Source organism: Gallus gallus, chromosome 1 (assembly GCF_016699485.2).
Source record: "Gallus gallus isolate bGalGal1 chromosome 1, bGalGal1.mat.broiler.GRCg7b, whole genome shotgun sequence".
In the NCBI taxonomy this organism is placed as follows: Eukaryota; Metazoa; Chordata; class Aves; order Galliformes; family Phasianidae; genus Gallus; species Gallus gallus.
The window spans coordinates 59,207,311-59,232,556 of NC_052532.1; the positions used below are offsets into that span (position 1 = coordinate 59,207,311).

At 44.6% G+C, this 25,246-nt stretch overlaps 2 protein-coding genes across 12 annotated transcripts in view; one reads left to right on the plus strand and one right to left on the minus strand.

Annotated features, from left to right (window-relative positions):
* Positions 1–25,246, minus strand: part of BICD1 (BICD cargo adaptor 1) — a 193,494-nt gene that overhangs the window by 80,757 nt on the left and 87,491 nt on the right. For all 11 annotated transcript variants that reach the window (XM_004937892.5, XM_004937885.5, XM_015287190.4 and 8 more), the window contains exon 2: positions 4,904–5,116. In XM_004937892.5, the coding sequence (XP_004937949.1) occupies positions 4,904–5,116 (213 nt within the window). The remainder of the gene's footprint in view (positions 1–4,903; positions 5,117–25,246) is intronic.
* On the plus strand, positions 18,239–20,534 carry LOC121109212. The gene is made up of 2 exons (XM_040702601.1): positions 18,239–18,520; positions 18,694–20,534. The coding sequence occupies exon 2, from the start codon at positions 18,777–18,779 to the stop codon at positions 19,782–19,784; it is 1,008 nt and encodes a 335-aa protein (XP_040558535.1). The 5' UTR covers positions 18,239–18,520; positions 18,694–18,776; the 3' UTR covers positions 19,785–20,534.

Here is a 25,246-nt window from a genome sequence, read left to right on the forward strand (position 1 = left end):
CTACAGTCATTCATTACGAGCTTGCTCACTCCGACCCACAAAGTACTATCACCTCAACAAAGTGGAACAGCTTCACCTAAAGGAATCTCACCCCAAAAATAGCCTGGCACTGACTGCTGAAGCATTTTCTTCAGACGGAGAAGTGGATTCATATTCTCTCAGTCAGAGAAGATATCTGAATCCCAAACCTTGCAGCAACGAAAAAATCATCACTGAGTTGGAAGGGACGTTTACAGGCCACCTCATCCAACGCCCCTGCAGTGAACAGGGACACCCACCCAAAATCTTGTAAACAGATTTTTTCTTATACCCAGTCTAAATCTCCCCTTGTCCTATCGTGGAACCAAAGCATAGAACATTGCTGGCACTCTCTCTCCTCCTACTAGGTCAGCACTAAAAATACCCAGGGATGAGGTCAGATGGGGAAACAACTCCTTGGGAGATCCTACAGCAAGTTCTCAATATCCAGCAAAAGAGTAGTAGCAGACTTGAGTTCAAGCCAGAGGTGTTCCTGGACTTGACTCAACAGACCACAAGGTGGGCAGAAAATTCTACCAGTGGAAACGAAGGCATCTACTTACAGAAAGAGCCTCCAGGAAAAGTCCGCTAAGGATCTGTTCTGGACGTAACTACATCCTGTATTAAGCAGGAAGCACTAAGTACACAACTCCTGTTATAGTCTAAGCCTTCAGCAACACAAGAACACGAAATTGGTGTGGGTAGTTACTAGACATGTGCTAACATAAAAAGTTTTTAGGCTTTATTTTGAATTGTAAAGAATGAGAGAAAAACTTAAGTTCTTCTGATTCTTCAAACTGAAGAAGTATCATTTTTTTAAATAGAAATAGCCTGCTATCAATTTTTGAAGTTGCATTTAATATAAAATATCACTTTTCTTGTAATAACTCACCCAGAACAAGTGCTGACGCTTCGCAACATATACATATTCCCCTCCAACGCATTACCCTCATGCTCTTACTGATTAGTAGGAAGTACAAGATCTTTGGACCACTGAAGTGAAGAAAAGCTTTGCTATTGATTCCAAGGGCAGGGGGGCTACACAACTTAATCTTACATTATTTTTTTCACTTGGTTTCAGCACATAATCCCTCACCAATTTGTTTTTTCTCCTTATCTACTTTCCAGTGCTCTTATCCCTGGTTTTGCTCTCCAGAAGCCCAGATGTATGTTGTTGCCATGGCTCATTAACAGTGCCATAACAGGCCTCCCTGTTCATCTGTTATCTCATGGATTGCAGGTACCCAGGTGCCCATTTCTTTCTGCAAGCCCAGCAGCTGCTGCAGTAACATTTAGTAGCGCAGACTATGAAGTTTAACTCTTCACTTCCCCACTTATGTATGGTATTTCTTCTCTTTTTCACTAGTCTTGTTTCACGAATGCAAGAGTGCTGGGAAGAGCTGAGCAGCACCTCTTCAAGCCAGATTCTTCAAGCACAAAAGCATTAATCTACCCACCTCACACATATCCTAATCCTAGTCTCATGACACCTACAAAACTCAAACTGTATTAGCATCTTTCATCTTCATTTTTTTTCAGCCTCCCCTGCTTCCCTTCTTCGCCTCATGCATTTTCCCCTCCAATTTCCACCAGTTTTGAGGCTGACACGCAGCTCCAAGGCATTCAGCCTCCTTACAGAGGAGGAATATTATTTCATTGCAAGAACTTTCTGCTCCAGACTCTGAGATGCATCATTTGTGCTTTTGTGGCCACCTCTGTCAGTAAGTTATCAGCTTCTCAGCAAAGTGATTTCATCCTTGCTATTCACCTACAGAGTCTGCTTATGGTTACCATAAGGAAAGACTCAGAAGTGGCAGAAATGGAAGAAACAGTCCCTCAGCTCCCGACTGTAAGTAAACACAGTGTTTTTAAATAAAAAAAAAGCAACCACTGGAAAACTGGAAAATGATAAAAGGTCATATTTTTAAAATATGTTTCTACAAGTTTTTTCCTTTGGCCTTTTGAATAAAGACAGGCACTGCATATGCAGCTGGAAAAGGTTAAATGGGCAAACAACCCTACTAATCTCTCCACACAAAGAGACCATCCACCTTAAATTATACAGCACACAAAATACATGAAATCTGGTCTCAGACTGGTGTCAGTTTTGAAATCAGGATATTTTCTGGTTCAGCTTATGACAATTGTAAAACTCTCCAAATAGCATTCTATTTACCATATATGAAGTGTCGGTGGGAGAAAAGAATGAAAAAGAATCTACCTAGCTCCCAAGGGGCATACTTTATTTGCCTAGGAGATAATATTTCTATCCAAAACTCCTGGGAGGGAATTTTATTACATCATAAATAATGCTGCCAGTGTTTTACTCTTTTCATCATTTTAACATGGATCTAAAAAGCCATCTGGGTACGTAGATCCCCTGTTCATCCTCCACCTTCAGTGTGAAACAGATACTTTAGTTTTTCCAAAACATGTCTTTTTTCTAATGATGAGCACTGAAATCAGTTTGTTTGCTTTCTGAGAATGAGATGCAGAATCTCCAGAGACCTGAGCCTATTATAACAAGAGGGATCCAGGCCAAGCTGCCCTGCAGATAACAGATGTGACTACATAGCACATACTTGCAAACATACATGAATTTTTAAACTCTAGGGCTATGGAATTCCCAGGTTTCCTAAAAGCTATCAGCATTCATGTGAGTGTATTGTAATGGCTCAGAAAATGCTCACAGGCTTTCATATAACAATGAATTTCTGAGCAAATTCAGAAAGCCGAACATCTTCAAAAGAGAACTCCCAGGACAGACCAGAGATGGGAGAGGGCTGGGGGCATGGAGAAGAAGACTGGATACAGTCAAGTAACTTAAATCCAGAATCTAACTTTCCATCACTCAGTAGAGCTGCTCACATAAAGACCATTTTTTCTTTCCTACTTTCCTCTAACTAGACTGTCAGATGAACTTGTTAGAGACAAATTACTTTCTTATTGTAGCTATCATCCTGTGGCATCTTCTAATGACTGTCTTTACACCAAAATGCACCAGACATTTGAATCAATGTTTTTTGGTTTCTTTTTTTTCCCATCTTAGTGCTATCAAAACTTGAAGTAAGCTATGCACTGCCCAGAACTAAGCAGACATATTTCAGAAGGGCACCTCCTTCCTGTGGCCACTTGGATGTTACTGACTTAGTATTTATATGATTGGACTGAGCTTGGTAGAAGGATGAGACCCCTGAGCACAAGTTGAAATACAAATGTAATTCAGCGTGTCAGGATGCCTAACAGCCCATGGTAGTATCACTCATATATATCAATTCTATATATTACTATATTGAAATAATTAATCATCAACAGTGTCTGGTGTAAGCTCAGTAATAAAGTGAAGACACCTATCCCATTTATGTTTAAATACATTGGTTGTAGAACCACAAAATACAAAGTTCAGAACAGTAAAGGACTTTATACTTGTAGTCCAATATCATCTTATAAATAAATGGTTTATCAGCCTGTTTTAAATTCAAGCAAATTATTGCCCCACACTTTAATTAACTACGAGGGCTTATTTCTATTTAGCATTAGAACAGGAAATAACTGCAGCTGGTCTCACACTAAGGGTTGCTATTATCTCCAAAGAGATGAGGACAATCAATATTCTAGGGAGGAGAGGTACTGAAACTGCCTTCTGAATAACTTATAGATCAATAATCATGTCAGAAAATGGGAGTTTTGCATTTGAAGGAACCCAAGGAGACCCCTGAGGAAGGAAACAAGTACACAGACAAACACATATCCCCTGACATGCTTGTTTGTGACTGAACCCAGGTTAAAAGGATTCTGCTCTCCTGTGAGCTTTACTCAAGCATGGGTAAGCATGTAGCTGGTTACACATGCAGATCTGTTAGGATATGTTTTAGGATAAGAATAAACTTGATTTTCCTTCTTACTTTTTGCTAACTACCGAGACAGCAATTATAATCACATATTTAATTTGAATATTGGAAATAAATAGCATGTATTTATTTCCTACTGAAATCTAACTTGTACTATGTGCAACTACAGTGCAACAATTAAATAAGAATGCTTCATCCTTTTGTGTGCAATAATCTTTAAACCCAGAGTAAAGGATCCAGTCCAAGGGGTTACTGTAAGTTAAGAGGATGCCATTCCACTCAGCTATAGAAAACACGTAACCTTCGTTAAGTTCACATGTAGGAAGAGTCCTCCAAAATCACCCAAGAAAGGTCTTTTTTTGCAGCTGGATAGCAGGAAGCCCCCATATCCATGTATTCATGAGGGAAGCAGGGAAGATGTGGGGCTACTACCAAGTGCTGCCTTCCCCCAAGCATATTGCTGCTCTGCATAGAGAACTGAAATCGTAGAGGTATCTAATAGAACAATCGAGATTCAAATGAATGGATGTATGCATGCAAAAGCAGATAATGAAAGAAAAGTGTGCAGTGTTGCCTATTTTCTGAACGTGAGCATGCACGTATTTTGATTTTTAAGAAGACTCTTGAAAGCTTTATCTAATGCAAGCAATTCCAAAAGATACCTGAGTAACAATACAGGTGGTGAGAAAAAAAAAGGAATTGTACGAATATCAGAAGGTTTTTTTAAAGAAAAAGTTACATAAATTGCACTTTCATGTAGGCACTGTAAAATACAAAGCAAAATGCTAAGAGTAATTAGAAAATTATAGCTGCCTGCAGTGGGTAGAGTATTGTTGTTTAAAACTTATAATAAGAGTTCCCTTTTTTCCCTCTCTAAACCACTGCTCCCTTAAGTTGGCAGGCCTGCAGGAGGATCACAGACTGGTAGGAAGGTGAATATTTTCACATCCTGTAGCATTTTCACGATTCAGTAACAATCAGTGCAAGAAACTCCAAGAAAGTCACTCCCTTGCTCCTTGCACACACCCATTTACCTCTTTCAAGTCTTGGACGATAGCAGTGAGTCTCTCATTCTCTGCCTGAACATTGGTGACCACCGCCTTGCTCTGCTTCAGCTCATTCTGCATCTCCAAAATCTTCCCCAGGTAATAAGCTTCTTTTGATGCAGATTCCTGGAGGAGAGTCTCTTCTCGTGTTTCTCCATCTTCAGCCACTTTGCGGTGAATCGAGAAAGACTGTCCAAATGCCTACAAGAGGAAAACAGAGCACACTATTAAACTACTGAAGCTCTAAAAAAGTTGTCAACAATAATGAGCACCTGCATAGCCAGAGGGAATGAAATAGATTGGTGAGTCCCAAACTCTGACCTAATAAGTACTGCCTTCACAGCTTCCTAGCAGCTGAGGGCTACCATCTCATTTAGCTAAATGAAGCATCTTGAAGCAGTTCTCATTTGCAGTATGGATTGATGGCCCCTATCCAGGCAGCCTCCACTGAGATCAAGATGGTGTACAGCTAACTAGCTGTTAATTACTGCCCATTTTAACTCTTCTAAATGAGGCCAACTGGTATTCGTCAATTCCTTTCTTCTCTCACTCTGCAAAATAAATCATGGGATGTGTTTAAAAACCATTTGGATGTGGTGCTCAGGGACATGTTTAGCAAAGGGTTGTTAGAGTTAGGGTAGTATGGTTAGGTTGTGGTTGGACTCGATGATCTTTAAGGTCTTTTCCAACCTGAGCAATTCTATGATTCTATGATCCTATGTTTTGTTTTAAAGAGTCCAAAGAACGCCCAATCTTTCCAAGTTTCTAAATCATTTTCCATCTTCTATGTTCTTTTCTGAGAGTAGTTGACTTCATAATATGAGTAAAAAGACTTTCTCTAACTTCAAACCATATGGTCTAACTGGCAATTTCAAAAAATAAAACAAGTCATCTTATATCCTGGATTTAGCCCAACACAGGAAAAAGGTCTCTCATCTATCTTAACTCAAAGAAAGTGTATTTGCATTGAAGGATAGTTTTTTTTCCAGTGCAGGAGATATTATGTCTCGTAAGTCACTCTAATATCTGCTCATTCAGAGGAAAATTCTCCCTGACAGCCTAATTTCTGCCCAGATCCATTAAATCATAATGTTTAGTACACGTTTGCACCTGCTGTACCCACTGGCCTCCTTTGCCTTTCCATCATTAGGAACAATGATGGAAGTCATTGTTTTATTGTTATTTGTAGCCTTCAGAACTAAGTTTTACTGGCACTGCAGCAGCCCATTAGAAACTTCAAAGCAAAACTGTTCAAAAAAACTTTGCTGCTTTTAAGTCTACTTGGAGATTCCTGTGAACTCAGCATTAAAGGATTCTAAAAATATTCAATAATGTATTAACCCAACTGTCTTCTCCAAAGACTGCAAGTGACTGAAATAGCAAGCATCAGCAATTTGCTGAATAGGATTTTCCCAATAACAAGAAATTGAATTTAATGGAACTGTTAAACACTGATTCAGTCACCCTGCCTGTAAATACGGGAAGGCTTTCAGGAACACTGCTAATAAATTTTATCTTACAAAACATGATTATATTCAATGGCTCACTGTTCCTAATTTGAGACCTAAGCAAAAAGTTCTAGTATAATGGATACCCTACAGGACAAATGCAAAGGACATGTATCCAAGGGAAAAACCAAAGCACGGAACAGCACCTAAGACTGCCAGGGCTGGAGAATCTCACAAAGAAATGGGAACTGGAGCTCTTTCTACCAGTGGGATACAGTTAAAAAAAATATGAATAAAAACCAGTACACATCAATGATGGCCTTTCAGGTACATACTATATTTTCCTCAAATTTAGTGTGAGGGTGTGCATTAGCATCTGCAATGTCTAAGAATGGTAAAGAATACAGGTACTGGGTAAGGTGGCTGGATGTGTAGTTCTCAGAAATTCTACTTGTCTTTATTTTGGGCCACGTTCCATTTTGATTTGAGAAAATAAAGTAAATAAAATCTTCTGCTCCATTTACTAAACTGCTCAGGGCACCAACAGAACTTAGGACAGCAAAAGATTTATCTAGAAAACTATTTAACCATATTCTATACATGAAAATCAAAACATTTCTTTGGCATATGTCTGTAGCAGTACTATGGACACTCTCCTATTAGCATATAGAGCCTCAGAGAAATGGAAACACCAGAAATTAACCGGGCATTGTTCTCCAATTCTTCTTTCCTGTAATCTCATGAATAAACCTTTATTCTTACAAGAAGGATAGGATGAATGACTGCCAAAAGCACATGAGCTTCTCAGCAGATTAGCAAATTCACAGTATTCCATTTGCACAGTATCAGAACTTCCCATTTGTTCTTTTACTTACAGTAAATCATTTGATTACATCAACTATTTTGCAAAATGTCTAAAAAGCAAGTATGAATTGAACTGATTTTGTTTTGGACTTCTGTGATGATTTTCAATGCTACAGTGCACTGTGTATGCTATGCATTTGCTCTCACAAAGTACATTCTCACCCCACACCCTGAATCTTTGCCTCTGACAAACATAAGGAGGAAAGAGGAAAGTGCAGATGTAATACAGACACAATGCATGAAAATATAACTGAATTCTCAAAATTTTAAGTGCAATTTACATTAGTTTAAGAGAACGTGACTGTGTACTTAATGCTTTAAAAAATTAAAGATTTTTCCTATTAAAGCCATATGGAACATTACTGTATATTATATTATCCAGTTTATTTATAAAATTGCTGTCAATATGTTAAAAGTTTGAGGATGAAAAGGAAGAAAGCACAGTTCTTTTTACATATCAATGGAAATTATGCAAATCCATGCAGCATGGAGAATAACGCGAGATGTCTTTTAATTCAAGTGCTGCTTTTGTTCTTCATGGTCTATACACAATGACAAAAAGTTCAAACTTCCCCAGCATATCCATTTGTATACATCCACAAGATTTCTTCCTTTTGAGTTAAGCCATACAGCAATGGTTTTTTGCACAGTTGCATATTTTTTGCATTTTTCAGCTAGTAGCCAGATGTTTGTTCTACTTTGACTTTTATATTTAAGTAATTTGTTTAATATGCTTACTAATTTATAAAACCTCATGGCCTTATTATGACACAGATATTTCTATTAACCGTGTGTACTTACTTCACTGAAACCATCACAGAATATCCCAAGTTGGAAGGGACCCATAAGGATCATGAAGTCCAACTCCTCATCTGGTGGAATCCCTGCATCTTCACAGTGTGAAAAGTTAGCCCCCTTAAAAACTTTCCAGGTCAACAGCTTTCTAACAGAAACAACTGCCTTCCAAAGAGGACCAGTTGCCAGGCATGGATGTGACAGCACACCTCACACATGAGCAGCCATCAGCACGAGCAGGCTGCAGCCTGGAGAGCCGGCACAGCCACGGCAGTCTCCCACCATTACCATCAATACCTGGGCAGGTGTGGTGCCCAGCTAATTCATTCGTGTTGTTTCTGTTTGTTTTTGGACTGATGCTGTACTGCATATCACAGATAGATTAATTACTGTAGTAATTGTTAGCTGCCTTGCTTGGTGTGACTCCTCATGAAAGCCACTTAGAAGCTACCACTAGTCCCTTGCTGGCTCTTAGTTTCATCAATCACAAGGCACATTTTTTGACAAAGCACATCATCTCCCAAATTCAAACTGTGACTTGGTCGAGGCTGTATAGATGAACGCATAAAACCCTCCGTGGCTTCTATTCCCTGGAGAACCTCTTCTCAGCACAGGCACAACAGCTGAAGTCAGCTACAAAGACTGAGGCACACTTATTCTTACAAACACTACCCTAACAGTCTGAATTTCATATCACACTGCTACCATCACAATTTCGAGACTCTGCTTGAAAGGATGCCACTGACTGAGTTAGGAGATTCACTTATTTCAAGATCATCATAAAAGTTGAGTTACAAGATGCCATTAAACGCTCCATTTCTATTCTTAGACCTGAAAATTGCATTATGTAATTGTACTACGTGTATATGGAGAATTGAGACTTCTTAAAATTTGAGCTTTGACGATTATGAAATGATAAGATTTAAGCAATGTTCAACATTTGAGTGCATTACAAGGGACAGTGGCAGTGGATATGCACAGGAAAGAGGTCAGTCTGACCACAGAGAAAGGTGTGGGGAAATGACCATCTGTGACTGAACTCAGGACAATTCTAGATGGAAATTCCACTGAGAGGAGCAAACTGGCATGACATAAATAAAATGGGCACAGATTTATAAAAGAGCAATAGAAAAATCCAACCGATCAAAACACCACAGAGAATATTTACATCAAATATAAACAGCAATAAAACGCTAGTATATAGTCAGTGGAATGAAATGATCCCTGTGCAATGAAAATTACACGTGGAACTTTAAAAAAAAATTAAAAAGGAAGAGAGGAGAAGAGAAGCTACAGGTTTAATTTGGGTGTAGAAAGCAACACATACATAGAAAATCAGCTAAAACCAGAAGTATATAATGAAGGATGCTATTTCTGAGTTTCACTTTTAATTTTACTAGCCATCTCCTGAGGCAAGAATTCAGTGTAGAAACTTAGTCTTCTGGTGTGTGATGATTAACAGGCAACAAAACATGACTTGACTGCTATCAGGATGAGATGGCAGCCTACCTGTAAGACTTTGACACTTAATGTAGTTTCTCTGATACATAATGCAGCAGCATTGAACTTATTCAAATGATTACCTGTTTCAGCTGCTAACTTGCTGCAAAGTGGAATGCATTATGTATCAGTCATTTCCACATCCCTAACACAGAAGCAAGGGGAAAGCAGGTTGGGATTATCCAAGAGGGCAGAATATTTTGAAGGCAAAGTTCAGTACTGTATTCAGTATATTCATATTATACCTCCTTAATCAATTGCTGTTCTGCATCTATCTTTAAAAAAAAAAACAATAACAAAACAAAAAAACCCCAATATTTTAAGCTTACTATATATTTTAGATCTTTCTTCTCCATTCATTAACCAAAGCTCAAGATTCTGTAACATTTTTTTGCTAAGGAGCCATCAGTTGCAGAGAGAGGTCTACACTGAAATTCTCTCTATGCCAGGCTTAGCAGGGCATAGAGATGGAGCAGCTAAGCAGGCTCTACAAAATCAGCTGGTATGCAACTGTGCCCTCCATAAGATGCAATGTGGTGGCAGATGTGCTGGTGCTCCATTTAGATGAATTCTCTTTAAAAATCACCTCCAGTATTTCACACCCTGCTCATCTTGGCAGCCTGCTTGAGCAGGAGGGCTGATCATGGAATCACAGAATCATTTTAGCTGGGAGGGATCCCTTAAAGGCCACCTAGTCCAACTCCCTGCAATGAACAGGGACACCCACAGGTAGATTGGGTTGCTCAGAGCCCCCTTCAGCCTGACCTTGAGTATCAGCAGGGATGTGGCATCCACCACCTCTCTGGGCAGTCTGTTTCAGTGGTGACCTCCAGAGGTCCTGTCCAGTCTCAGTCATTCTGTGATCTGAATGCTGGAAGCAGTCATCCTGGAAGGGGCAGTTTCTTAGTTACTAAGGCCAAACCAGCATTCAGCCTTACTGGGAACATTTCTTTCCATGGGCTTTCCCACAGGCACGTGCTCAATGCTTGGTTCTGATCACTTGCCTATTTGTTACTCTATGCTCCTCGCTCTTTGTATGTGTAGATCGTCCAGCAAGTAGGACAAGGATCATGATTTATCCTTGAAGAATACAGTGGGTAACACAAAACCTAAACCTGACTTGTGTGTGTTGGCAGCTCTGCAATGTAAAGAACAAATGATGATGTCCTTGCTAAAAAGAAGTGCCTGATGGGCTGACCAATGTCACATTATATCTATTTGCTAATAAAGTGGGAAAGTTCTGTGCCGCTAAAATTTAGCTTAAATCTTTATGTAGTTTGCATGTCTCCCACTGTTCATTTAACTGCCAGAGATCAAGAAGTTTCCTTTTGGAATCTAATACTGAAATGATGAAAGTCCTGAAATGCAAATACTAGTCATATGGCAATAACAACAAACACAGATGCATGTTTAGTCAAAATGGTGCAAGAACAAGGGAATTAACTCATAGGTATTGTAAGGATAGTACATGCACAATAGACAGCCCACAGAGGCAAGCAGATTGGAGACTTGGAAACAGATTGAGAATACAAGCTGAATCAGCATGGGCACACAGGGGGAGTGGGGGGAAACATCAGAGAATGAACTTTTGGTTTGTCAGGTAAACTGAAAACAGCTCATTTTGCAGCTACAGAATCCCATTTGTCTAATTCCTCCTGTGTTCAGGAGAGCAGGATGCTGAACACGCCTACAGACAGGCACAAGACAGAAAGATGCCGGATGCCATCACTAATTTCTCTTTCAACAAAGAATACAAAAGAACTGATCAGAATTCAGTCATAGCCAAGAAACCATCCAGGCAAGGGTCATTTCCTAATCTCAATACTCAAGAAGATGATTGGTTTTACTCTCTATGTCACACAATATTAATTGTCTTTTTATTTTTATTTTAGAAGTAAATAAATAAAATGAAAAAAAAAAACATACCTCCTATTCCATATGCTCATTTTGAAGAAAAAGTGCTAAATGTTTTATATACACTTCAAAGTAAGCTGATTAATTGAGGTTTCCTTACTTGACCTCACGAGATTGGATAACCTTATAAAAAGGTTGAAAACCAAACATTAGAGGACAGTTTATGCTTTTCTGAAGACATGAGGTGTCCTTAAGGAAACTGTTCAGCTTCCCATTTGAAAATGCAGATGAAAGCATCTGCCATACAGTGAATAGGATGATTATCCAGCACCAATTCATGACCTGAGACAGTCATATAACTATATAACAGTATGTTATAGTTACGAGCACACCAGAGGTAATTACAATAAATCCAGAAATGCTGCCTTAAAAAGTTATTTTCTTATTTCATGAAGGCAAAAAGCATTTAATTTTGTTTCCAAATACCAGTATACATATACTACCTAATTCAATAAAACTAATGCAAGTTTTAGTATAGTGGTAAAGTTACATAAGTTAATATCTGCATGAAGTATTTATCTTGCAAAAAAGATTTGAGTGCCAATGTGCTAGAAGTTTTATCTATGTCAGAAGTACTGAGAAGATCAGGCACATGGAAAACGTAAGTTAATACCCTGGCTGCTACACATGCAGAACTGTAGCACAAAGGTAAACAATTCATAGCCTTTTCCCCAGGGAAGCTTTGAGCGAAAGCATGCACACCATAGACCTTTACAGGCCAGCTGAAATTCATATACTGGTTACCAATCAGCAAAGCCTTCTGAAAGTCCTGGGGAAAATGGCATTTACATTCAACTCAGCTACAGGCACAGCCATCCTTCCGCAGTGCCGGTACGTTCTGTGCTGATTTCAATCAATATGCCACAGTATGAGGCTGCAGGCAGCCATACTATTTTTTTTTTCTTAATAAGGAATGAAATTACTCTTAAATGTGTCAGGAAACATTTACAGACAACAAGAAGAAAGCACTACCATGAAAATGAAGCTCAATACTAGCCTCCATTGTTCATCAGCAATCCAGTAAAAGCAGGGTGAATGAGAATTTCCATTTAATTGCCTTCAACAGCACTCGAGATGAGGATTTAAATTCCCTTCCTAAGAACTGCCTCCAGGCACAGAAAATGCAAGAAAAGGGAAGCTTGCAACAAAGAGCACCGCTTACCTACAACACAACAAATTAGTTTTACACCAGTAATTTAAAAGCAGCTCCATTTAAAATGAGTCTGGCCAACAATAAAATTATTTCTAATAACAAAATGATTATTAATGAACAGCGTAAAAATTTGCACCAGTGTGTTTATACAGACGTCCTTAAGAGTTCACACTACCACGAGATCAAACTAATAATGCTACCTGCATACTTCTGCTGCATGGAGGGATGATAGAGAAGAAAATGTTTTAGAGGTGCACTGGAAAAGGACAGGGGGTGGCAATGGTCACAACCTGTGACTAAGGAAATTCTCAGGTGAGACAGGGAAATTCATGCTGAGAGTGGCATAGAAATAAAACAAGGGGTCAGAGTGGTTGGATAGTGTCCATCAGATTGTAGGAAAAGTTTCTTCTCTGAAAGTCGTGAACTATTGGAACAGGCTGCCCAGGGAGGTGGTGGAGTCACCATCCCTGGAGATGTTCAAGAAACACATGGATGTAGCACTGAGGGACAGGGTAAATGGGTATGGTGGGGATGGGATGACAGAAGGATGAAGTAGTCTTAGTGGTCTTTTCCAACCTTTATCATTCTATTTTTGGAGATATTCAAAACTTGTCTCGGGCAAGATCCTGAGCAACACCTAATTTTAAGCTTCAAGTAGAAAATGAGCAAGGTCACTCACATGATGATCATTCCAGATGGTGGAAGGAAGAATATACAAAGAGCTCTTATGGGCCTACGGTAGAAAGAGCTATGACTGAGACTGCGCATTTTGTTAAGTATCTGCAAGACCATCCTAAAAAAATGAAAATGATCAAAAGCGAGACCATTACTGTTTAACTGCAGTAATTCTAATTATTTAGAGATGGAGGAGCATATAAAAACTGGAAAAGTCAATATTAAGAAAACTGATTTCAAGCACAAGCAGACCTCAATTTTTAATTACCTGCAACACCAGCACGCTCAAACAGTTTTACTGCAGCAGCCTCAAAAATTCCTGAGATAGGAGCTACATCTATGCCAATATCATAGTAAACAGACCAGTCTTAACTGAGATCCAAAGCACTCAAGGCAGCAAAAGAAGACCTTCCTAACTGCTAAAACCTTAAGAACAAATAAGCTTTTTGTATTTTAATACATTTAATTATCACGAGCACTTTAAATTCTTAATTTGAATGTTATTACTTATATTTCTATTGCTTCCAATTCCTTCTGTAAATCAACAGCATACCATTCCTGACTACATTACAGGTCATGAATGAGAATCCCTCTGCATGATTACACAACACACTTAACGTCAGCATGTGGCAACCACAGTTGGACTTAGAACAAGCAGACCAGAGAACTGAGTGTGAGGGAAGAGATGCGTGCTCCAGATACTGGATCTGAAGTACATGAGCTGCTGTGGGACCGTGGTAGCTTTGAGAACAATTATTTCTAAACTCAGAGTTTAAAGAGGATGAAAGAATATTCAGACATTTCTGCTGCTTCAGGCATTTACATGAGCTACCACAAATTTAAGTTGGAAAAAGCTCAACACAAAGGTATGTCCTCTGGAACAAGAAACAAGAATTAAAAAACACTCATGTCTTTTCAAAGGTAGGATTCACTGAAGTGCTGCCAGGTCATACGGTGGACTCATCTAACATACAAAGTTGTGTAAGATGGCGGACTGGCACTCTGCTGAGTAGCACTGCAGTCACACCACAGGTGCCTAAAGCAACCTCCTTTAAACAGAAGAACATGAAAACTATGAAATTCAGGATTTTCACCTAACGATTATGAGGAACGTTTATGAAGAACGAAACAAAACAGTGAGGAATGCTACCAAACCCGCCCTTCACTCCTAACACATACAGAAGCCAGTGTGCCATTACCAGTTAACAAGATACACGATGAGAACTCAGTACCTGGTGCCCCCAGTCCCACATGATGCTCATTTCTCCACTTGCACGCACATACATGTCTTGGGCCATGCAAGTGACTCACAAAACTTCTTTTTAAAAATATATTTACTAAAAGCATTTTTAAAAAGAGAGCAACCAAAGCATAAAACTAGTGGGATATCTGACCTTGTTATCAGGAAACTGAAAATGGAGTCACAACTGTACAAAAAAAATGATAGTATGTAAGTGGTCTCAAACCTATTCTTAAATTCCTGTACCAAAAGGGAAAGCACAGCTGCATATTTTTCAGTGTTCACAAAGCCACAGTTATTTGCCATAACTTCAGTCAGCACTGCACTGCACCCTCCCTGTGCCCTGGTTTCATCCCAGACAGTGCCGACCACACACTCATGTTTATACAACACAGACGTGCAATCACATACCAGCGCTGACGAATTCAGAACACTCCAGGAAATGGAGATGGATGTTTGATGTATAAAACTAGCCCAACCCCATAGGCTGCTTTGAAAATAGCAGCTCGTTGGTTCATTTCAGGGCTATTCAATCCATTTTTGCTAACACGCTCCAAGCAATTCTATGAAGGCCTGTTTAGCAGGAGCAGCACTGCAGCTCAGCTGGGCCAGCCACATGCAGCATGCCATCTCGCAGCTCAGAAGGACAGATACATATTGAACCTACTCCCATAAAGATCAAGGAATGGTAAAGAAAAGGAAGGAAGGCAAACATCTAGAAGGTCATCACAGCCATGGCTGCAGTAAGGCCCATTGCTTAAACTGATGCCTGGCTGAATACAAGCACCAACAACCTGAAGAAATAAAGAAATAGAAGAGACAAATATGTGGTACAATAGGAAATATTCAAACTGTTGACATTAAAAGTCCTTCTGTATATTTAAATGGCATACTGTAACTTATTACACATCCCAGGTTTATTAAGCAGAGATACCAAATAAAAATAAAAATCACGGGGAAAGTAAAAGAAGCAATAAATGCTTAAAATATTTGTCTGCTCAGAAATACAGCAAACAAATCAGACAGCCCTGCTGGCATAGCAGAATATTTACTAGGGCACCAGTCCCATGGGTCAAAAGGTGAAATGTCTGAGCCACAGCGAGAATCACAGGAGACAGGAAACTATTTCACTTGATACTAAGATAACCACGTTTCATTGCTGACCGTGGTAATGCAGCACAAAACACAGATAATATTCGAATGACAGCAGACAGTAGCCCTGGTGACAAAGAACGGGTATGTTTGGAAACAACGCAGGGACTTTGCTTTTCATTCAGTGAAATACGCCAGAGAAAGGTGTCATTAATAGGTTTTTCACACAAGTTTGATTTGGCAGAAATTTCACAGCAAACCACAAGATTTTACTGTACGATACTTAACAGCATTTGACCCCACTTAATCAAAAGTCGATTTAATACAATGATTCAACAGAATTTGCTACAATCACGATGTTAAACGGGGTGACATTTAATAGCACTTAATGATCACTTAATTTAATACTTTCCACCAAGCATATGTGAGAACCCTTCTTTGTCTTCTGTCTCAAAGCTTGCTTCCTGAGGTATTTCTTGTGATAAGACTCTAACTGATTTATGGAGGAGGCAAATGATGGGTGCTACCGTGTGACAATCAACATCACTTTGTGGACATTTGAAAGCACCTTCCTCCAGAGCTGCTTGCCTCCGGAAGAGAATGCTCAGGAGTGGTTACTGGCAGAAGATCTGGCCTGTGACTAAATAGCCCCAGCTTGGTGTGGGAAAACGGGAATGATACCATCGTGCCCTGTGAAAAACAGGATGCAGATGGGCATCCCTGCTCCCTCATATCTGCTGGCAAGGCCCGGAAGATGATAACAAAGGAGTTTCTGCTGAGATCCCAGAGTCAGTAGCTGCCACTCCAAGGAGAGCTGACTCAACTACTTCGGGTTCGAGTCGTCACTCAAAAGAGAGCTGACTCAACCACTTTGGACTTATAAATAAGTTTGTACTGCCATTGCAGTCATCGTCATTGCCGTGGACACCGTTGTCAACAGAACAACAACTCCCAACGACCCACCACTACTGAAGATCAATGACTGAACTACGAACCACATTGGACCATGGTGGTGACTATCTCCCTCCGATAAGGACACCTTGTTTCTATTTCCGATCTTTTCCATCACCCTCCTCCCCTTCCCCATCTCCCTGAACAACTAGGATTTGTAATAAACTGGTCGGACCAACATTTGAGCCATTGTTTCTTAATTACATGCTGGGTATACACACACCAAAGAACCTCCTCTCCCTTTGATAAATTGGAGCGAGGCACCATACAATGCCAGTACTTCCTAGACTGGACAGTTCTGCTACCTTTCACAGCATGTTATGATCCAGGCAGCAGAAGTTCTCAGGGATCATCCCAACTGACTGTGCTTGTAACAAAGGCAAGAACACTACACTGGCTTATCCTAAGATTCTATACTGGCCCAGGCCACAGAAGATCCTGGATTTTGGAAAAGTCAGAGTGAAAGGATGACATTCTTCATATTAAAAACCAGTGCCATCTGTCAAAAGAACTGAGGAGTCAGGATTCTCAGGGCAAAAAACACCGAAAATAAGCAGAGTCAATGTCCAGATCTTTTTTTGAGACACCATGGCAATACTTGCTGTTTTCAGAATGAAGTGATCACACTTAGCATACAGAAAGATTTTATGTTCCACACTCTCCAGGGCATTGGACCGAAGTGTTGGAAGACATATTAAAAATTATGAATGATTCTTAACTTGGATTCCTGGAAACACACCCTGCACAAAAGATGTGAAAAGGCAGCAGATGAGTGCATCTCTAACAAAAAGCTTTTCATGAAGCCATCACCCACTAGCGGGGTAACTTATGACCAACCTCCTAATTTTAGGAGCACCATTCTCCTGCAGAGCAAAATAGTAAACTGAAGACCGGGAAATACGTTACCCACATGCTGTCTCCGAACATGAGCATGTGGCAACCACAGTTAGACTTAGAACAACCAGACCAGAAAACTGAGTGCAAAAGAAGAGATGCGTGTTCTAGATACAGGATCTGAAGTACATAAGCTGCTGTGAGACCATGGTAGCTTTGAGAAAAATTATTTCTAAACTACGAGTCTAAAGAGGATGAAAGAATATTCAGACATTACTGCTAATACAGGCATTAGGGAAAGGTCCCAAAAATTTACAATGCAAAAACCTCTAAATAAAAACATGCCCTCCAGAACAAGAAACCAGAACTAAAATACTCTCAGTTCCTTTCAAAAGTATGCTTCACTGAACTGCTGCCAGGTTGAGAATTACCATGCAGAAGAATGCATATCCATTACCAGAGATGGGAGCAACACATACAACTATCGCACACAATGCCACTGCAGGTTGGGTGACCCCTCCAGCACTGGATAATCTTGTCAGGGACATACAGAGCAAAGAGGAATTGCCACAGGCCGCATATAAAATAAAGAATACACTTCACGTATGTAAGAAACAGCACTTGCTTTTCATGCTTATTTTTTATTAAGACATTTGAGAGTTTCACTCATGAAAAACATCACTAAAAGTCACACAAGGACATCAAAAGTTAGAAGCCAAGCGGGGCCACGTTACACGCCGTCCAGGCCATGGGTTGACGCATCTGCTTTAGCGGTAGGCCTGGCAGAGTTCAGTTAATAGCTGGACTTGAGGAGGAGGTCTTAGAGGTCTTTTCCAACCCTAATGACGTCACCAAGCAAGCAGGCTACGACATCACCGGGCAACAGATTGTGACTGCGTGGCCTTCACTGCTCCTATTGGGGCGCTAGCAGAGCCTGGCTCAGTCTGGCTCGTTCCTGGCTTCCTGCTGAGCAGCTCTGTGCGGTTTGGAAGGCGAGCAAGAATTTGGCTGTGCTGGACCGTGCCTGTGGCTGCTTCCGGCAGTTCCCAGTGCCCGTCCTCACAGCACTGCTTCTGTTTCCCTGGCCCTGCCCAGTGCAGGCAGCCAGGGCCCCGCAGGACGTACCCGCGGCAGCGGAGGTGAGCGGTGCAAGGACACGTCCCTGGGGTGCCTGGTCCCGTGCTGGTGGCGGAGCACAAGACCGCCCAGCTGTGAGGACAGGAGGGCTTCCTGCTGAGTACATGGGGCTTTTCTTCACTATGCCCTGGGACCACGAGTGACCGTGACCTCTCTTCCTCTCTTCCTCTTGCAGTGCGTGACACCAGTGCTGCGGCAACCGTGAAGGAGGGCAGTTTGTCACCCAACGCTCTCCTCACCTGCAGCAGCCAGAAGACCATGGCCGCAGCAGAGGCATGGACGTGTCCTGTCTGCCGTGAGGCACGACGGGACGTGGCGTATGCAACACCGTGCAACCATCAGTTCTGCCTCGGCTGCATCCAGCGGTGGGCCATGCTGAAAACCAGCTGCCCGCTCTGCAGGACAGCCATGAGGACCATCAAGGTCTCCGTGTGGGGAGATGAACATCACGTCGAGTGCGTCGTCTCCCCACCCGCAGTGCCGCTCCCTGCCCAATTCCACCACGGCAGCACCACCCGCCCCAGCGGCACTGCGGCACACGCTCCATCCTCTGGGCCGCTGCCGCCACAGCAGAGGGCTGCAGGGCCACAGAGGAGCGTGAGAGTGGGCGGCCTCCTGCCGCAGGAGTGGGCGGCAGCGTTCAGGGAGCGACGCCACATCCTCGACCCCGTGCTGCCCGGCCTGCACCAGAAGCTCTCCGCCATCCATGGGATCCCGTGGTGGCAGGTCAGGTCCACCGAGAGCCTGTTCCTGTGCTGCCTGTGTCAGCTGGGGCTGGACAGGGATGCCATGGCCCGGTGCATAGAGCCCAGCGTGGGACCCATCGCCACGCCAATCATCAACTGGCTCACTGACACCATCGTCAGCCTCTGTGGCCGGGAGGTGCGCAGGATGTGGGGCCTCGAGGACGAGAGCACTGCCGGGGGGCAGGAGGACAGCCCCACGGCTTCCTCCCCACAGACAACCCTCGCCCCCAGCAGCTCTGAGGGTCCCAGTGCCGAGGAGATCCCCGGCACATCCAGCAGAGCCCTTCACGGGGGTGCCGCTCAGCTCCCCGCCGCCCCCAGCCCCAGGGAGCAGCAGCAGCCCCGTGACGAGCAGGGGCAGGAGGCAGCAGGGCCCAGTGCCCAGCGCTGCAGCTGCTCAGCTCCAGGCCGGGGCAGGAAGCGCTCTGCTGGGGGGCCCCGGCGCCCCACGAAGAGGAGGGCCAGCAGCACCCAACGTGCTCCCCAGCCCTGCAAGAGGCCGCCCCCACGGCGCCTCTAGCGGGGCTTACGCTCCCTTTTAAAATAACAAATATATACATTTCAAAAAAAGAATACGCCACTGAGAAAGTCTCGTTCTTAACCAAAACACAGCTGCTACTGCCACGTGCACACTGCTGCTCCCTGGAGGTATTCAAAAGAGTGTCCACGGGGCACTCAGGGACACGCTTTTGCGTGTGGCCATCCAACCTTTGGCGTGCCTGGGACACGCTGAGGGAAGAGCTTTTGTCTCAGGCCACATATCAAATATACAACACAGTTAACCGATACAACTAACAAAACAGCTCTTCTTAAGTACATTTACTAGGAATATTTTTCTAAAGAGCGCCACCAAAGCATAAAACTGAAAATGGAGTCACAGCTATACGCACACCTGTTTCACACAATGCCACTGCAGGTTGGGTGTTCCCTCCGAGCGCTGGATAAGCTCATGCCTCTAGAACAGCTCATATCATGCGTGGTACTGATTATCATGGCAAAGGAACCACAGGTTGCCTGCTTCACACCAAAAGGGATAATCAAAGCATGAGATTGCTGTAAATTGTTCCCAATGTAATCCACGAGGAGTTCAATTCATTTCGTATTGAGCTAAAAACAAACAAACAAACAAGCAAACAATTCTGTTTATCTACTCAACCAAAGTGAGAAAAAAAGGAAGTAGGAAAGGAGCTTGGTTGATGCTCTTCACATCTAGAGCACCAGATCTGCTCCTAAGGAGAAGCACTCATCTAACATCCCAAGTTGTCTAAGATGGCGGACTGGCACTCTGCTGAGTAGCACTGCCGTCACACCACAGGTACCTACAGCAACCTCCTTTAAACAGAAGAAGGCGGCCCATGCCCCCATTCTCTGGGAACGATGGGGAATGACTTTTTACATGAGCTGACAGCAACAGGACAAGGCGGAATGGTTTTAACCTGAAGGAGGGGTGACTCAGATTAGAGGTCACGAGCGAGGAAATCCTTTACCAAGACGGAGGTCAGGCCCTGGCACAGCTGCCCAGAGAAGCTGTGGCTGCCCCACCCCTGGACGTGCTCAGGGCCAGGATGCACAGGGCCCTGGGCAGCCTGAGCTGCTGGGTGGCAGCCCTGCCCACGGCACGGGGTTGGGGCTGGGTGGGCTTTCAGATCCCTTCCAACCCAAACCGTCCTACGATACGACCAGATTCTACGATATCTACTTCTGCCCGTGCAGCAGATCAGGCTACCATGTGCTGCCCCTATACAAGAAAGCGACAATAGTCCAGATCCACCATTACATTTCACCACAGCAGTTTCCGTGGCACAGAAAGGCTGCCTTCCTCCCGCAATGGCTGCGCTCCTGAAGAGCAGGGGAGCAGCAGCACGGGCAGGACAAGGCTCCGGTCAGCAGCCACCAAGGGAGTGCTGAGCCTGCAAGCTACAGCTCTCACAGCATCGGATGACAGAGCTTCCCTTTCTAAAAGGAAGCCTTCACGTTTCACTACGAAAATCAGGATTTTTACCTAACGCTTATGAGGAACGAAACAAAACGGTGAGGAACGCTACCAAACCCGCCCTTCGCTCCTAACACATACAGAAGACCCTTTGCCAAGACCAGTCACTAAGAACTCAAGATACACGATGAGATCTCAGTACCTGGTGGCCCCAGTCCCACATGATGCTCATTTCTCCACTTGCACGCACATACACGTCTTGGGCCTTGCAAGGGAGTGATTATGCAAGGGAGCGAAGGAAATCTATGGCAGAACGAGCGTAAGCCAACCAAAGTCAGACAACTCAGAGAATTCGGTAAAACAAGGACCACTCTCCCCTTTCATAATGCCTCCAGAAGCACAAGCAGCTTGCCTGGCTCTGGAGACGACCTTTCGGAGAAAATATTAAAAAAACATACCGCCTCCAAATCTCATTACAAGACCTCATCTTTCTCCGTGCACTAAATTAGGATTTGGTAGTGCAATACCGCTCACATCTGGTTGACAAGTTTCTACCATACTTCACAGTCTGGCTTGCCTGGGACATACAGAGCAAAGAGGAATTGCCACAGGCCGCATATAAAATAAAGAATACACTTCACGTATGTAGGAAACAGGACTTGCTTTTCATGCTTATTTTTTATTAAGACATTTGAGCGTTTCACTCATGAAAAACATCACTAAAAGTCACACAAGGACATCAAAAGTTAGTAGCCAAGCGGGGCCACGTTACACGCCGTCCAGGCCATGGGTTGACGCATCTGCTTTAGCGGTAGGCCTGGCAGAGTTCAGTTAATAGCTGGACTTGAGGAGGAGGTCTTAGAGGTCTTTTCCAACCCCAATGACGTCACCAAGCAAGCAGGCTACGACATCACCGGGCAACAGATTGTGACTGCGTGGCCTTCACTGCTCCTATTGGGGCGCTAGCAGAGCCTGGCTCAGTCTGGCTCGTTCCTGGCTTCCTGCTGAGCAGCTCTGTGCGGTTTGGAAGGCGAGCAAGAATTTGGCTGTGCTGGACCGTGCCTGTGGCTGCTTCCGGCAGTTCCCAGTGCCCGTCCTCACAGCACTGCTTCTGTTTCCCTGGCCCTGCCCAGTGCAGGCAGCCAGGGCCCCGCAGGACGTACCCGCGGCAGCGGAGGTGAGCGGTGCAAGGACACGTCCCTGGGGTGCCTGGTCCCGTGCTGGTGGCGGAGCACAAGACCGCCCAGCTGTGAGGACAGGAGGGCTTCCTGCTGAGTACATGGGGCTTTTCTTCACTATGCCCTGGGACCACGAGTGACCGTGACCTCTCTTCCTCTCTTCCTCTTGCAGTGCGTGACACCAGTGCTGCGGCAACCGTGAAGGAGGGCAGTTTGTCACCCAACGCTCTCCTCACCTGCAGCAGCCAGAAGACCATGGCCGCAGCAGAGGCATGGACGTGTCCTGTCTGCCGTGAGGCACGACGGGACGTGGCGTATGCAACACCGTGCAACCATCAGTTCTGCCTCGGCTGCATCCAGCGGTGGGCCATGCTGAAAACCAGCTGCCCGCTCTGCAGGACAGCCATGAGGACCATCAAGGTCTCCGTGTGGGGAGATGAACATCACGTCGAGTGCGTCGTCTCCCCACCCGCAGTGCCGCTCCCTGCCCAATTCCACCACGGCAGCACCACCCGCCCCAGCGGCACTGCGGCACACGCTCCATCCTCTGGGCCGCTGCCGCCACAGCAGAGGGCTGCAGGGCCACAGAGGAGCGTGAGAGTGGGCGGCCTCCTGCCGCAGGAGTGGGCGGCAGCGTTCAGGGAGCGACGCCACATCCTCGACCCCGTGCTGCCCGGCCTGCACCAGAAGCTCTCCGCCATCCATGGGATCCCGTGGTGGCAGGTCAGGTCCACCGAGAGCCTGTTCCTGTGCTGCCTGTGTCAGCTGGGGCTGGACAGGGATGCCATGGCCCGGTGCATAGAGCCCAGCGTGGGACCCATCGCCACGCCAATCATCAACTGGCTCACTGACACCATCGTCAGCCTCTGTGGCCGGGAGGTGCGCAGGATGTGGGGCCTCGAGGACGAGAGCACTGCCGGGGGGCAGGAGGACAGCCCCACGGCTTCCTCCCCACAGACAACCCTCGCCCCCAGCAGCTCTGAGGGTCCCAGTGCCGAGGAGATCCCCGGCACATCCAGCAGAGCCCTTCACGGGGGTGCCGCTCAGCTCCCCGCCGCCCCCAGCCCCAGGGAGCAGCAGCAGCCCCGTGACGAGCAGGGGCAGGAGGCAGCAGGGCCCAGTGCCCAGCGCTGCAGCTGCTCAGCTCCAGGCCGGGGCAGGAAGCACTCTGCTGGGGGGCCCCGGCGCCCCACGAAGAGGAGGGCCAGCAGCACCCAACGTGCTCCCCAGCCCTGCAAGAGGCCGCCCCCACGGCGCCTCTAGCGGGGCTTACGCTCCCTTTTAAAATAACAAATATATACATTTCAAAAAAAGAATACGCCACTGAGAAAGTCTCGTTCTTAACCAAAACACAGCTGCTACTGCCACGTGCACACTGCTGCTCCCTGGAGGTATTCAAAAGAGTGTCCACGGGGTACTCAGGGACACGCTTTTGCGTGTGGCCATCCAACCTTTGGCGTGCCTGGGACACGCTGAGGGAAGAGCTTTTGTCTCAGGCCACATATCAAATATACAACACAGTTAACCGATACAACTAACAAAACAGCTCTTCTTAAGTACATTTACTAGGAATATTTTTCTAAAGAGCGCCACCAAAGCATAAAACTGAAAATGGAGTCACAGCTATACGCACACCTGTTTCACACAATGCCACTGCAGGTTGGGTGTTCCCTCCGAGCGCTGGATAAGCTCATGCCTCTAGAACAGCTCATATCATGCGTGGTACTGATTATCATGGCAAAGGAACCACAGGTTGCCTGCTTCACACCAAAAGGGATAATCAAAGCATGAGATTGCTGTAAATTGTTCCCAATGTAATCCACGAGGAGTTCAATTCATTTCGTATTGAGCTAAAAACAAACAAACAAACAAGCAAACAATTCTGTTTATCTACTCAACCAAAGTGAGAAAAAAAGGAAGTAGGAAAGGAGCTTGGTTGATGCTCTTCACATCTAGAGCACCAGATCTGCTCCTAAGGAGAAGCACTCATCTAACATCCCAAGTTGTCTAAGATGGCGGACTGGCACTCTGCTGAGTAGCACTGCCGTCACACCACAGGTACCTACAGCAACCTCCTTTAAACAGAAGAAGGCGGCCCATGCCCCCATTCTCTGGGAACGATGGGGAATGACTTTTTACATGAGCTGACAGCAACAGGACAAGGCGGAATGGTTTTAACCTGAAGGAGGGGTGACTCAGATTAGAGGTCACGAGCGAGGAAATCCTTTACCAAGACGGAGGTCAGGCCCTGGCACAGCTGCCCAGAGAAGCTGTGGCTGCCCCACCCCTGGACGTGCTCAGGGCCAGGATGCACAGGGCCCTGGGCAGCCTGAGCTGCTGGGTGGCAGCCCTGCCCACGGCACGGGGTTGGGGCTGGGTGGGCTTTCAGATCCCTTCCAACCCAAACCGTCCTACGATACGACCAGATTCTACGATATCTACTTCTGCCCGTGCAGCAGATCAGGCTACCATGTGCTGCCCCTATACAAGAAAGCGACAATAGTCCAGATCCACCATTACATTTCACCACAGCAGTTTCCGTGGCACAGAAAGGCTGCCTTCCTCCCGCAATGGCTGCGCTCCTGAAGAGCAGGGGAGCAGCAGCACGGGCAGGACAAGGCTCCGGTCAGCAGCCACCAAGGGAGTGCTGAGCCTGCAAGCTACAGCTCTCACAGCATCGGATGACAGAGCTTCCCTTTCTAAAAGGAAGCCTTCACGTTTCACTACGAAAATCAGGATTTTTACCTAACGCTTATGAGGAACGAAACAAAACGGTGAGGAACGCTACCAAACCCGCCCTTCGCTCCTAACACATACAGAAGACCCTTTGCCAAGACCAGTCACTAAGAACTCAAGATACACGATGAGATC